The 15,922-nt window shown below is 34.0% G+C and overlaps 1 protein-coding gene across 1 annotated transcript; it reads right to left on the bottom strand.

Annotated features, from left to right (window-relative positions):
• Positions 1-1,422: 1,422 nt before the first annotated feature.
• On the bottom strand, positions 1,423-12,633 carry LOC129264653 (protein max-like). Its single transcript, XM_054902566.2, has 3 exons — positions 12,515-12,633; positions 11,438-11,561; positions 1,423-8,363 (listed from the first exon to the last, which is right to left on the bottom strand). The coding sequence occupies exons 1-3, from the start codon at positions 12,551-12,553 to the stop codon at positions 8,161-8,163; spliced, it is 366 nt and encodes a 121-aa protein (XP_054758541.1). The 5' UTR covers positions 12,554-12,633; the 3' UTR covers positions 1,423-8,160.
• Positions 12,634-15,922: the final 3,289 nt, after the last annotated feature.

Genomic DNA, 15,922 nt, shown 5'->3' with positions numbered 1-15,922 from the left:
CTTCAACATCGTACCTTTTAGCATGACATGTGGGTGAGTGAAATTGAAAGTTTTTCAGTATTCAATTTTTCCTTTCAGTTTTTGATGTTATTTTTGTTGGGGGGGGGGGGATTAAACATATTGAATGTCTACAGGGATCATGTCTCATTGACCACTGTATATTACTTGTAGAATTAGCCAAAAATGAGAAAAAATTGAAAAAAGACCCGAAAACCCCTCGATACCATCCTTTGTGGTTCTCAGTGATTTTCCAGCATCAAGTTTGATTGATATACCAAAAGTAAAGAAGATTGGAAATGTTCAGATTTTTTGGTCTTTTGTTGTACAGCGTCTTGTCAAATAGACCAAAATTGAGCGAACTAGTGATTTTCCAACTGTGTCCATAAAATACCTCAGACCCCTCAAAACAATCTGTTGTGGTTCTCAGCAATTTTCCAGCATCATATCGGAACAATATACCAAAAATAAACAAAAGATATGTTTGGATCATAGGTGTTGATTCCGAGATGAGGGGGCAGATATATCCCCCAATATTTCAGATGGGGGATTCCTTGTATTGTCATCTCCCCAATAACTAAGGGTAGAACATTATAATAGTTATGATTAATCATATGAAAAGTATGATCATACAAATGATAAGGAGAGTAGAGGATGGTGATCATCATGAAAATAGCAGTGATGATTATCATATATACACAAGATGACCAATTTCTTTTCCTGTTTTAATTGTTATGTTAATTATTATCGACTGAACCAGAAGGATGGAGAAAGAAAAAATTATCCAGGATAGAATAAAATATAATAAAATGTTCATGTTTTTTTTTTTTCATAAATTACACTTTTCAAAATTTATCCCTCGCTGCAACCAAGCAGTAGGGTGAAAGACCCATAAGTCCTAACGTCTCTCTGATCTTTTTTATTTTTTGTACATCAATCAAACTTGATGCTAGAAAACCCTAGAAAATGTCGGATGGTTTCGAAGGATTTTCAGGTTTTTTTAAAACAAAATTGGAAAATCACTATTTTGCCCAATTTTGACCTATCTGACAGTATGCAATAGGGCAAAAGACAAAAAAAGAAGAAGATGGAGTGCAGAGTGTACAGAAGTTTTATACTGGCAAGATTTATTGAATCTGATGAATGGATAATAATATCAAAGCTCTACTAGTTACTGGGTTTTTGTGTTTTCATGTAATGTAATATTCTTAGAAATTTATCTGCCCAAGTCAAAATTCTTAGAACCATGGAAATCTGTTCAGCAGATCGAATAGATGAATAAACACGTTTTGGACTCCCTTTAAAACTACATGTAAAACTACATGTAAAAATCTTGTCTACTGTAATCATTTCCACTTGCCTCTCAATATACACAAAATAATTATCCTAGTTAAACACAATAAAAACACAAAAAACACGGTTCTCTTATAATTTCTACACCAAAAAAGCTTTTTATTTCTGTATCAAATATCTTCTTTCTCCTTCCATGTACACATAAACATATCTATGAACACAACTACCTGTCCATCATCACCCCTCTCTTTCTACAGCTCTTTCCATTAAGAGTGTGCATAATATATCAAAGCATTATAGCTCCCAGTACATAAACCAGTGCTAGCTCTTTCTCCTATATACAAAGTTCTTCACATTCCGGTGAGAATAAGAAACAAAACCAAAAAAAAAACATTCTGATATAATAAAAATCACAACTTTTTCACAAATCGACATTCATTGCTAGCAAAGACACAAGGAATTCACCTAAATGTTATTGAACAACATTACAGCCATTATCCTATTACATATAAATGTACATTACTCGTTAACGCCATTTCCTCAACATAATCGAATCCTGTACTTCTTACAGTACTGAATCGCTGCACAAGTTAAAAGAAATCTTTTTATAAGGTCCTTATCATTTACCTACCTAGCTCAATCGATTTGAGCAAATGGGCCACAAGATACTCTTTTAAGTGTTTCCAACAAAGCAATTAAGTTCCAAACACAACCAAAATAATTACTTAAGCAGCGAATCCCTGAAAAATTGGACGTAGTACATGTTTTGACTTGTGTAACAACAATTTTCATCCATTGCACCTTGGCTTACTCAATTCAACATTTTAAACTGGTCAATTACAAACAAGATGTAAGCTTCCACTTGTATATCAGGTTGATATAAAATGAATATGACAATAACATTGTCTTAATGCACCAAGACTTCTTTCTCTCTAATTTTCATCTGTATGAAATTGACCTAACATTTCTGATACCACCAAATATACCTGCGCAATATAATGTATAAAGCATTGAGCTGATAAAGCAAATAAAATCATATCATCTCAAACCTGTACAAATCTTCTTATGAAACTCAAACAGTACACACCTGTACAAGCTTATAATATAACCATACTAAAACTGAATAAGATTTGTCACTTGCATGACTAAACAAAAACAAAATGGCGGCAGTTGAGTTTTGTGTAGAGTTTAGCATGACTTCTAGTTCTAACTCAAAAATTACTCATTTGAAATTTGGAAATAGAAACTTGGAAACTTTTGCTCCCCATACTCAATAGTTATGCAAAACTTTCACACAAACTTCATTTAACTTTTTAATGTGACAAATAAAATATTGCTAAGCAATGGGAAAAGGTGTCTCAGTTTCAACTACTATTATTAAAGGGGAAATTCACCTTGACAAAAAGTTTCTTGTTAAAATAGCAGAAAAAAATAATAAAAAATATTGCGTAAGGTGTGAGAAAAATCCAAAGAATTAAAAAGTTATTAGAATTTTAATTATTTGATTTGTGACGACACATGCGAGCAGCATTCCTACATAGCGAATGGTAAAAAAAATCAATGAAATTTCCTTGGAAAATTGAACATTTTCTGCTATTTTTACAACAAACTTTTCTTAAGGGTGAACTTCCCTTTTAAGGACATGACCCAGTAACATCATTGTGTGCACTTTGGTGTACAGTTCTAGTAGAAAATGTGTACTAGGTGACTATTACATATTGATTTTGGTAGAATTAAATAATGTGTACATCAACTGTACCAATGATTGTATGAGTGGCTTTTACTCAATACTTTAAGGTAACCACGACCAGGCAGTAACCATCCAAAATTCATTCTTTTTTATAATCAAGCAATCAATGCTTTTTATCTTGGATGTTGTATGTAATCACTGAGGAAATTAGGGGGATTGAAATCATCCAAACTTTGGTTTAAAACCAAGTTTCAATTATCATAAGAATTAGGCCCAAATTTGTTGGAACGACACTTGCTTAATTGGTATTTGGAACAAATCTTGCTTTTATTTTGTACACAGATTTGTTGTACATTTCATTTAGTTATACAAAAAAGTATTAGTTTTCTGAGTACTGCGTCCCAGTCTTCTGAGTATCTACAGTGAATATTGTAAAATTGGAAGATAAAAATAATGAATTCTCTTTCTTTGTCTCTATGTACACAATAAAACAAAACATTTTTGTCCAACTATTCATTTCGCCTTGGCCAATACACATCGCCGTCATAAATATAATCATCCATTCTTCGAAGTGCTCATTAATTATTCTCCTTGTTAAATCCCTTTCTTCAATACAGTTTGTAGGGTTTATCGATACCATCTTAAATACTCTGGTACAATGTAGGAAAACATAACAAAGACAAACAAAATTCAACAAAAACATCTCATCCCAACCAGACACAATTTCTTACATAAGAAAGTCCTATGCATTTATCCTTGAACAAAATCAAAATGTATTGGTGTACTGATGCATATATTCTTCCTTTTATACCAGCAGTCACAAGTTAAACACTTATTCCCTGAAATTTTCAAATTATATTTAAATGCTGATATGTTGATTCACAATGTCAATTTGATAAGCAAAATTAATGATAAAAATTCATTTAAGAACGTAAAATGCCACATAAAATACATATTGAGACTGAGGAAATCAATATGATCATCTTCATAAATAATCTATTCCAAGAGCATCAATGCATAAACAAAACAGAACAAAAAAAAAATCTTCTTTCTGAAAGTTTCATTACGTCAAACTTCCTTTAATACTTACTTGGAATAACAAGTAATTTATAGAGGTTTTTACATTAAAAAAAACTATTTTGATTTGTAACAAAGAGAATCTCTGCATCAACTCATCCACATAAGATACAAGTTTGCCAACATACACGTACCATAATACTCAATAACAAAAATGTCCATTATTTTCCCGAAAGTCATTTGGTGTGCGACTGATAGTAAATTACATCACCTCCATAACTTGGCTCCAATAGACAATTTGAAATATGTATTACTGGTTAACAACATATTGAACCCCCTAAAAAGATCACCAATTAACCAAATACAGGGTTGATCATTTTCACAATTGTACTATTTGAGTATTATTGAAGGACAAAGTTAATGGTTAACTGTACACTGGTTGATTTCATTTTTAACATTATCAAAATCTTGTTTTGTTACTAGTTTCAACAAAAGAATAAAATATTAGCTTGCAAACCTCTTTTCCAATCTGATTATTCCATACAGAAAAGACCACTTATTCAAATCTTTTTTTCACATTTACAATTGACAAAAGTCTATGAAAATATGTTGGAATTGCCGATCTTTAAATATCACTATCAAGTTCGACAACCAAAATATTTATTTTGTGAATTATTCCAATGAATGTGTGAAGAAAGCAATAAATGAAATATTGTGAAATGCATAGCAAATAAATACATACAAAAATAGATAACATTCTTTGTTTTCAGGAGACATTACACCAAACATATCCAATGTCCTAGGCAAGCTTAGTAATTTCAAGGATAGAGGAGGGAGAAGAAAAAACAAATCTTAAATACACTCGTTTCTCATATTCTTACCTATTCAAATCAAATCCTTGTAAGATCTTTGTATGTGTACACCAAAAAAAAAACTTGAACTTCATCCCTATCTACTCTTCCCAATTCCATCAAATTTATTTTATAGGGGGTATCAGTTTTATTCAAATCATTTTTAATATCAGACACCAGATCTCCTTCCACTTTTAATAAATACTCTTAATAAATCTCATCTCCATCAATTCAAAACTATTTTATCTAAATATCATACAAAATATGATACTAATCAAATAATTCTACTTATAGTCATCTAATCAATATGATTCCACAAAACTTTTGACAATCCAGTGTTTAAAAAAAATGGGAATAATACCTTCATGTTCCATTCAGTATAGATCTTTTTCATATATGTAATGCAACTAAATGTGAGAAGTAAACCGGGGGCCCATAACACAAAGCTTAGCAATCATTGTGGAAGAGTATCTTTATGATTGATTGCAATGACCACAATGTACAATCATACGATCAATCGCTAACCTTTGTGTTACCGGCCCAAGATATGAATAAATCCTTTCACATGTCATAAACAACAGGCCCATTCTCATAATTTTATCAATGACACATGATTAATGTTACATATCATTAATACCTATTGAAATAATGCTATTTCATTGTTTATGCTCAAATGTATCATCTAAACTGAGCAGTTGTGATTATTTTAAAAAAAAAAAATTGTAGGAAAAGGGGCCTGTAGTTTGATGATCAGAATGTGAAATGTATACCATTGCCATTCAGAATGATATGCTATTTAGAGTGGGTTCTATCCAAGCTCTCCATAGCCTACTGCAAATGACGACCTTGTAGCAATATTTCTGGCTTCTGAAAATATAGCATAGAATCTGCTTTACATTTTTCTTTAAATTTTGCAGAACAAACAAGTTCAATAGGATTACATTAAGAGAAAGGTCCCTTATATTGTTCCTCATTCAAATATGCAGCAGTCTTTTATTGCCAACATCTCATTTTGTACACATTATACCTACAGTATCCTTTGTTACATCACATACAAGTAGCTGAGTGAATAGCATTGGAATATCCCTGTGTCTAAATGCCATTAACTCAGCAAGTATGTAATATTGGGAGCCTTTCGAGATGCTTTTTTGTCAATCATTTTCACTAAAAACTGTTTATGAGCTATTAAAACCCTTGCATCCGATTAGCTGAGAGCAAATTTGTCAGTGAAAATCACTGACAACATACGTAATGAAATGCCCCTCATATTACCCAGCTTTATATAATATAGAATTAGAAGTCAATGGTCAGTAAATTGGTTAAAACAATGGTAACACAACATTTGCTCCTGCGACAATTGCTCCAGGCTTAATTTCTTCTAAGATGTAGGGTTAGGTTTAGGGTAAGGTATAGTGTGAAATCCAGGGTTTAAGTTGGTTATTCGATTAGTGTGGGAATTTTGAGCAGAGCAATTGTAGCCAGAGCAATTGTCACCGGAGCAAATGTCATGGGACTAAACAATATGCCTCGTTCAGATATAGTAAGACCCAGCTCGGCAACATTTGTGTATGGTGTTCACACATGGTGAGACAAATTGCCCAATGTGCATTACATGCTTCAACTATTTAAAGTTTTCAAAAGATGCGCAGATATCTTGTGACATCTAATGTCAGGTGTATAAGAAATCATGATTCTGTCTGCGCAAATGCGATTAAAATTTGAATCAGAAAATTCTACATTTCTATGTAAGCAAGGCAACAAAAAAGTCTCTCCTATCTGTTTCAGTTCTGTTCATCTTACATATCCCATTGACTGAAATTTTGCTAGTCTTTCTCATACCATATCTGAACAAGACTTTACGAAACCATGGCAGTCATGTGCACTGTTTAACACACTGTATCCTAAGAGGTCTTTGGAGTGGAACAATACATCCTCTGAATACAATCTCTTCCTATCTCTCTATCCATTTTGTATATCAATCACAGATCACTTAACGTGCTCTTTACCTTTACGTTAATTCCTTCATTCTTAAACCACATACATGCAACTATTAACCAAGATAATCAACACCTCAAGACAGCCGATACTTCAAAATGGGTAATCATATTCTAAACCATACCTGATTTTCAACCTATATATGAAATATCTCTTAGTACCCCCTCAAAGCAATCATTTAGACCAATGGACTCAACTTGCTTCCCCCGACCTGTTTTCTGAACTTCAGATTAACTTGAACCGTGGTATAGACTATAGATCTGTAGTTTAACTATGGAATGCCAATGGTGTTAAACGTTCATTCATACTGTATTTTGTTTTCTGTCAATCACAAGTCTGGAAGCCTTTTCATAAAACTGATCATAAGTTACAAGACATTTGATGTGTGACTGGTGACCCTTTCTTGTGGTAAATGTTAAACACCAGATTTTAATTGATGTTGATTTTAATAGCTCAGAAGAAACATTCACCAGTCATTAATAAAGTTCATCAAAACTGCTTCATGAACCACCCACCCGGTGGTTGTTTCATAAAGCTGTTCGTAAGATACGAATGACATTACGCATGACTGGTGATCCTTTCTTGTGCTATGTGATATCCCTATGTAATTGAGTTATGACCTAAGAACATGTTCCAGTCAAGCATAATAGTCGTTCGTAAATTTTACGAACAGTTTTATGAAACACCCACCAGTGCCCCGTAACACAAAGCTTAGCAATGATCGTAGAAAATTTTGCTACGATTGATTGCATTGACTATAATTATGTACAATCAATCATAAAAATCAAGCGTACAATCAATTGCTAACCTTTTTGTTACGGGACCCTGGATTAATAATTTGTGGAAGAAAATACATGTGTATCTCTTATTTCCAGATGATTTTTACTGATAATGCAAACATCTCCCCTTAGAGTCATTTCACATCTGACTATCCATAGTTGAAAGTTATTAACTATATCTCAATGTTTGATTAAACCAAAGTGCGATATACAGACCTGTGAGTTCTGACTTAATTAAAGAGACTAAGTAATTTCTTGGTGGATTCAATATTAGGGCTTCATTTCCACATCTTGTACAGACACTTCTTGTATACCGGCCCATCTAGTTCAGCTTTTGAAAAGTTTACTCAACACCTCTCCACATTCCTGCTTTGATATCATTGTCATTCACAAAATAAGACAGACAACACATGGGAAATCCACAAGGTTCTAGGAATATGAACAATACAATAAAATGATTGCTCCTTTAAAAAAAAAAATCTTTAAAAAACAACAAGTGTATAAATTTATGTGAATAAAAATCGAGGACTAAATACGATCACCTTGAATCGTGCTTCTTTTTGCTAGATTTCGAACTCCCTGAGCTGTCATTTTTTAAGCGTTTGCGGGACTTGTGACCTGATTTGGGATGATTGTCGGTGTCGGAGTCGGAACCGGCATCGTAGTGAGATAATTTTTGGTTAAGAATGATGCCATTGGTTTTAGCTACTTCCCCTGTTGATGACCTCTCCAGGAGACGAACTGCATGAGTGAAAGAGAGGGGCAGGATGAGGAGACAAGGGGAGAAGAAAAAAGGAAGGGGAAAAAATAGGGTATAAGAGTAAAAGATAATAAAACGAAAGTTACGATTACAGTTATAGAGCCATCAATTACAAGAAATTATCTTTCAGGTGCAATTTACATGTACCGCGAAATCACATCTGGCTTAGGGGTGCAGATCTAGTTACAATTACATTATTTTAATTGGTGAAATAAGAAATATAAACTATAAACCTTATGATAATGCAGAAAGTGAGATATCATTTCACAACTCATGCTCTTCTTTACAGTCTTTACTGTATATGCAATGTATGACACCTATCATGTTTTAGGTTTCATAATACTTAAAATCAATATCAATTTATTTGCTAAAATGATCTTCAATAATCAATATCTCAAATTGCTGTATCATAAAGTCATGCAAGAATGATGCTCTTTGGCTCTTTGCCATGGAGATACCTCTAGTCTGCAGACACAGACCCCAATTGCCACTTACATCACCAAGTGGGTCTTGAAAAAAAAAGCCTAGCAATGGGCCCAAGCTACATGTACACAATCCTCTACAGTCCCTGTAGTCTGGATAACTCAGACCACTATTATGCTTTTCACACTGCATTTCCTTAACCCCATACTATCCTTAACCCCGGAATATCCTTAACCATACTATCTTGTTTTTTGGTTTCACACTGTCTTTCTTAACCCCATACTACATGTATTTGCTTAGCCGGGCTTAACACCTTTACCCCGGACTATAGCACAGCTCATGAATATTGATAATTTTGCCACGCAGAGCATGATTAACGTGCAATTTCGACTTCTGTGATTGGCTAATGTTTAGCCCCACTCTTCCTTAGCCCAGTTTCGTTTCACACTGCATCTCTAAGCACTGCAATTGTGGTGCTAGCACCACAATTAACCTGCTAACCCTGCTTTTTGCAGGGCCAGATAGTACCATACTACTTACCGTTCTAGCCCACTTTGCTAAAACGTAGTGTGAAAACGAAGTGGGCTAAGCTTAACCTTAACCCCAGGAAATTGGTAGGGCTATGACCCCCCCCCCCCCCCTTAGCCCCACCAATTTCCTGGGGTTAAGGAAAAAATGTGCAGTGTGAAAAGCATATAAGGGTTTGTACAGGTCTGCATACTATGGTACCTGCATGTTCTTAACAGAGTGCAGCAGACAGACAGTCCTGTCAGCCCTATCTTTGCATCTAATCCCTTGTCAAGGTTGACTGACCTTGTCTTTACAATAGAAGATAAGAACCCTTCAGTTGATAGACAGGTATACAGATTAAACACAATAGAGACTTTACCTTGGATCCCCCCCCCCCCCCCCCATTGTAAAGAAGAGAAGAGCTCTGCAAAACATGATAGGTCCATACTCATGTTATGAACTGTTTATTCCACATGTGATATACTTTGGCCATGTGTTGTAACCACGCCCACTTGCTTCTGTGCAGGAAAAGGACTGTGTGTGCAAAACTGCAGGATCATGTCAGATGCACTTTGCAAGTTAGTCTTTCAAGCACAGACTCATTCTTTTCAGCATTGGACATGTCTTTAAAGTGATTGGTAAACATGTCAAATAATTCAAAAAATATTTTTGATACTTGAAAATGACTGGTATATGTAGTCTTTTATCTAACAATGTGAGAAGTATTTTAAAGAAAATCTTTTTAGGCCTAAAATTTCACAAAGGATTTCAAAATGATATATACTTCAACTTTCAACTTCCTCATCTTGCAATAGTCATTTCAATCTCCATTTTAAATTTGTCAAAGAATACATTTTCTTACTTTGAAAAGGATGAAATACATTAAATATAGTTTGAAAAGGCCAATCTCTCAAACTGCAGTATGTAAATATACATAGTGAAAGTCTTAATATTTATTCATTTCATTTATTGATTCCCATTTCATAGTTGTATATAAATATCTGTATAGATTGAATATGTTCTCAACATCACTGTTTGAAATATACTGTATTCTACATATATCTTTTTTGTTGTTGCTTATTTCAAGCTTTTTACTCATGTATAGTGTAACAATTGGTGAGGAGCATTCCTTGAAACACAGTGCACGTAACAGTTACTCCTCTAAAGCTAGGGTACTTGTGCTGCATTACTTTAAGACTTCTGATAAAGTGTCAAGTATATAAGCAGGAATAATCAATATGGTGGACACTAATTACATGTAGGCTAATTTTCTGTTTGTGTACGTGTGTCTGTGTTTGCAACTGCTATTTTGAGATCAGCCATATCAACTTGAAATTCCTACATTCCCAATTTTCAACCCTCTGAATTGGTGAGATTTGTCTACCCACTTTATATTGACCACTACATGGGAGAAAGGTCAAATCGGGTCATACTGCTCACAAAAAAGATCAGATCGTACAAATAAAGAATTTATCTCATCTCCATTGAAGGGGAAAGGACAAATCTGACTATTCCCTTTCAAGAAAGTTTTGTTAACTTCAATTTGCTGTTTGTCACTTAGTATAAGATCTTTGCGGTCAAATAGTTTAAATAGGCTATAGAAATACATGTATACAATAATATGCTCTTAAAGACATTATGGGATTGGATGTAGTTTCTCACTTTTGATGGAAAAACCTAATGCAATTATGATCAGTATATATTGATCTGTTCATCAAGAAAACAAAAAAAAACGCAAGATGAATGTCAAAATAATAACACAAAAATGGTTATAAGGGCTCCTAAAATCAAAATAAATAACATAAATAAATCTGTAAAAAGCAATGCTTCCTTCACATACTGTCAGAAAACATGAAAGAAATTGTGAAATTAAACAAAAATGAGACACAAGCAGTTTTCTGAGACCATTTTATCACACTCCTGAGTACTTGTATTTTCAACAGGCCTTGTATGCTTGACTGAGCCTCCAACTATAAATGACAACTTTTTACCATTTCTTTATAAAGTCTGGGATATGCATTAAAATAATTGATATACAAAAGTAATTTGGCTGACTTATTCAGTGTTCGGTGGAACAACTCACTGCATACAAACCAGATAGATGCCAAGATAATGTACTCACTTTGTTGTTCTAACGTTTGGTTTTGCTTTTTCAAGTCATCGATATCGGTTTGATGCGAGTTATTTTTCCTCCTCATGAATTCAATGTAATCTGTTGCTTTATTAAGAATCTGCGCTCTGGATGCCTGTGAAGTGAGGAAGAAAAAAAGAATGATTTATTTCAATACACATAGTCTTGTAATCACTACACGGTACACAGCAATGAAAACACATTAATATTTCCTTCATTTTTTGGTCTATCATTTAATACCTTTTTTTGTAAAATAGACATTGTATCAGAAAGAGGATGGGTATTATGGTGTATAATACCCATCATCCAATACTACAGAAGTATATCCACCAATTTGTCAGTGTCTCATTAAAACACAATTGAGCCCCTACAACTTAATTTTATTATTTCAGACATTATACTTTTCAATGCAGAACAATAATGAATATGTACATGTAATCCACAGTACCAAAGTTCTGTCACACATTGGCTCTCACGTAGGCTCTTTTTTTTTTGGAATTCCCCACACATCAATTCATTTACTCGTTTCACCTTTTCAGTCATCTTGTAAGAGGCAGACATTTTTAAAATCCCAAATGCAAGTCACCCGCTATTGCAAAAGTGATACCGATTTCTTCACCAACCTTGAGCTAAATTGGTAACTTGTCAAAATTACAGTAAAAAGAGCTTGCCATGGTTGGTCAATTGTTTGACCTTACTTCTGCACTATTGCACAATCGCATGGTACAGTGAGCAGACAGAAAATAAACAAAGTGTGACCAAACTTCCCTATATAGATGATGAATTTACTCACATTTTATTTAAATGTGTTTCACAATTGAATTTACTTACAAGTTTAATCACTCCTTTACTATTATTATTAACTGTGATTTTTACATTTGTAACAGCTTAAATTGATCAATTGCATATTCATGATTGATATTTGAAATTGACTGCAAACAAGGATCTTGCAACACCCTGATAATCTCAAAATGCAGAAGCAGTAGAAAGTAAAAACTGTTCTGGACCACTTTGACCCCCTTTCTTCTTATGACTCACAAGGATATAATGACCCATATTCTTCCTTACCTTTTCACCCTGTAGGTTAGGTACTGAATCTCTTAGCATACTGAAACTATCTTTGATGTGGTCTCTTCTCTTCCGCTCTAAGGCATTGTGATGTGCCCTTTTCTCCGCCTAAAAAAACAAACAAACAAAATTTATAATTTTAATATAAAGAAATTATTCTGAATACCCGATATTGAGAATTTTCATTTCAAAGGTAAATTAGTAAAAAGTGTGTCCTAAAACCTGGTATTTTCATCCTGTGGTTGGGGGTATATGGCTTCCCTTTCAAAGATTTTTCTCTTGTAGAATGATGTGTGCATAATATCTAAAACGCAAGTTGGTGGGGGGGGGGGGGCCAAAACCCCATTAAAAACAAACCTGCTTTAATATACATGTATAAACACAAGATTCTTTAAGCAGCACTTTTTCATGGCTTGCTTAACCATCATCTTCATACATTGTATCTACATGAGGGCAATTACGTCACTGACTTAAACTTTAAAGATAATCATTTCATAATTAAAATATCAATGATCATATTTAGATAACATTTGCTTTTAATGGAGAAATTTTAACGTATCATTGCTGGAATCTCCCCATGAGACAGAGATTATGCCAAAAAAAAAAATATTGCCAAGTCAGCATCAAATCAAGAAGTAAATATCTGCAGAAAGGCTGTTACAAAAAAAAAAAAAAACATGTAGCAAATTGGAGTCTTGAGGGGCTGAACCAAATGGCTATAATACACAGGCCTACATGTATAGTGTAATTGTACGCTTTACAATATGCATGAAGCAGAAGATGAAGAATCACAGTGACAAGAAGGTTTGAAGATTCTTGTGTCAATGTGACAAACCCAGCCCCTCCTGTGACCTATAGCAACCAATATTATACATGTAGGTCACAGAAACAGAGAGGCAAAATATAATAATGAATGGTCCAATTACAATGGCAAGGTTTCACTGTCACTAAACTACATGTCAACTCAAGGAGCTCCACTCCATCCCTTACTACTTCTCGGGATGAGGTCAGATTAGTCTACCTTAATAGTCCAATGACCAATCTTCTAAAGCCGGAGTAATGTGCTCCCCTGAACTGGTAACTAATCTAAGTAGATGAAATGCGCTATATCAAAGCTACATGTAGCTGATTGATTAAGACTTCAAAGTGAATTTTTCTAAATTGTAGATTAGCCCATCAGACACAAAGTAGTGATCTGCACTTCCCTGCTTTCTCAAGCTAACAGCTTTGATCTGTAATGTCATCATAACAGAGATTATCAGATTATCATTATCCGTAGTATGTGCAAGGTAAAAGGGTATTGGGCTGTATACCAGCTTTATTAGATTTTCATTGTGAGCCATCTTTTTTTTTTTTTTGAAATCCATCTTGCCCATTACCACAAGTCAATAGCAAACCGTGTGTGACTAAGCTTTTAAAGACAATATTGTACATGGTAGTTAGAATCTCTGTTCTAATTTCATGTTGGAAATTTTTTTAAAATACATTGAAGGGTCTGGGGTTGGAAGACTAATGTCATCATGGTCACCTAGAGCCAAATTACACCTGTGAGCTGGATGTGACCCAACTTGAGGTTCATCAAGGGGTCATGTGACAAGCTCCCAAAAAAAATTTTGTTGTCTCAGTTTATGTCACGCCTGACTGGGAGAGAATTATATTTATAACTGTTGAGTGGTTACGCTTTGACTTTCAGTCACTGCTGCAATTTGATGTAATTACTCCCAGGTCTTTTAGGCCTTTGAAAGCTCAGCAGTTCATTTTGGCTTTCCAATGAAATTATTTCTCTGCTGGACTACTCTGTTGATTTATCGATCATCATCAACATTTCATTAAATTGGCAATCCAGGGTTTGTCAGTATTCAATCCGAAATAACAACCCTCCTTTCATAATTTAATGATAAGGCACTTGAGAATAATGATCTTTGCTTTATGGTGACTTGACCTTAGAAAATGAAATGGAAAAGGAAATTATTTTCATCCATCAGCTTTTCATTTTAAATGATCTGTAGTAATAAAAATATTCAAAACAAAGATAAATCTACAATTGTCCACTGAACAGTGGAATATTGTATTAACGATTATTCTAAGGGTAGTCTAGAATACATAAACCATGCTAAGATTTCATACAGAAAACAATTTGAACATATCAAAATCCATGTATCATTACATCACACTGTACGTAGAAATCACTGATACTTTTCCCCTCCTCCTTGAAGATGTAATATAGAGCTGCAACAAGACATCCTCTTTGCCCAAACAAGCTCTGTAGCTGTGCGATATGAGGTGGAAATTTGGCTTCAGCAAGCAACTTGAACAATACAATGTTGTACAGGGAAACATGGCATCCTCCTCCAGGGTCCTCCAGGGTCTTTCTGCATGAACATGTGGACGTTCATCTAATCATGCTAGTCTATAGCCAAGATAGTTCAGACCCAGCAATGTATTTTTCAAATACCGGTAACATAGGGTGTGATCTATCATTCCAAAACAATCCATTACAAAGACAATTGAAGTTGTGTATAAGAAAGCCAACATCACAAATATAGTCTTGCAGGTAAATGAAGCACTTCACTCTCATTCAATCACAGACATACCCTTTAAATGAAAGACATGTTTTGATAGAGATCGTGAATACTGAGACCACAATTTTCCTGAGCAATCAGTGATTATCAAGGATTTCCAACAGTGACTAATTCCTGGAAATAATTACCATAATGGAAACATAATATGATCTGATGATACTGCACCATGTCTGGTCTGGCTTATCTATTCATGTGCATTCTAACTACATGAACATGCAAGTTTTTCAGTAACCAACATGGAAGAAATGACAGAAATGACGATGACAGAATTCTACAAATATTACAGAAATATTTGTCTTTCTATTTCATTTTTGTTTTACATGTACCTTCCATTCAACACAATATATCCTTCATAAATGTACTCTGTGCTTGTGGAACAACAAAGTGAACATTTTCAACAACAAAAAATGTGACCAATTATGACCCAAATAAGATTTTTGTTTTTTAATACAAACTGTACATATATCTTGCTTGCATTTTGTTCCTAGTTGCAACGTTTAAAGGGATGCTCCGGGCTGGGAAAATTTACATGTATATCTGAATAAATAGAGTAAAATTCACAGAGCAAAATGTGGAAAATTTCATCAAAATCAGATAACAAATGACAAAGTTATTGAATTTTAAAGTTTAGCAATATTTTATGAAAAGGGTTACAGTACATGCACGTTGTCATAAATATTCATTAGGTGTACTGATTATGTCACATCCCCACTTTCCTTTTTCTTATGTTATTACATGATATCATAATTCCTTCATTATTTCATACATGTGTGAATAATGTCTCCCTTAGCCTATAGATAATAAAATAAGTTGCAGCAATGAATAT

This window comes from Lytechinus pictus, chromosome 7 (genome assembly GCF_037042905.1).
Source record: "Lytechinus pictus isolate F3 Inbred chromosome 7, Lp3.0, whole genome shotgun sequence".
In the NCBI taxonomy this organism is placed as follows: Eukaryota; Metazoa; Echinodermata; class Echinoidea; order Temnopleuroida; family Toxopneustidae; genus Lytechinus; species Lytechinus pictus.
The sequence above is the reverse complement of the archived record's forward strand: the minus strand, read 5'-3'. Positions and strand labels throughout refer to the sequence as shown.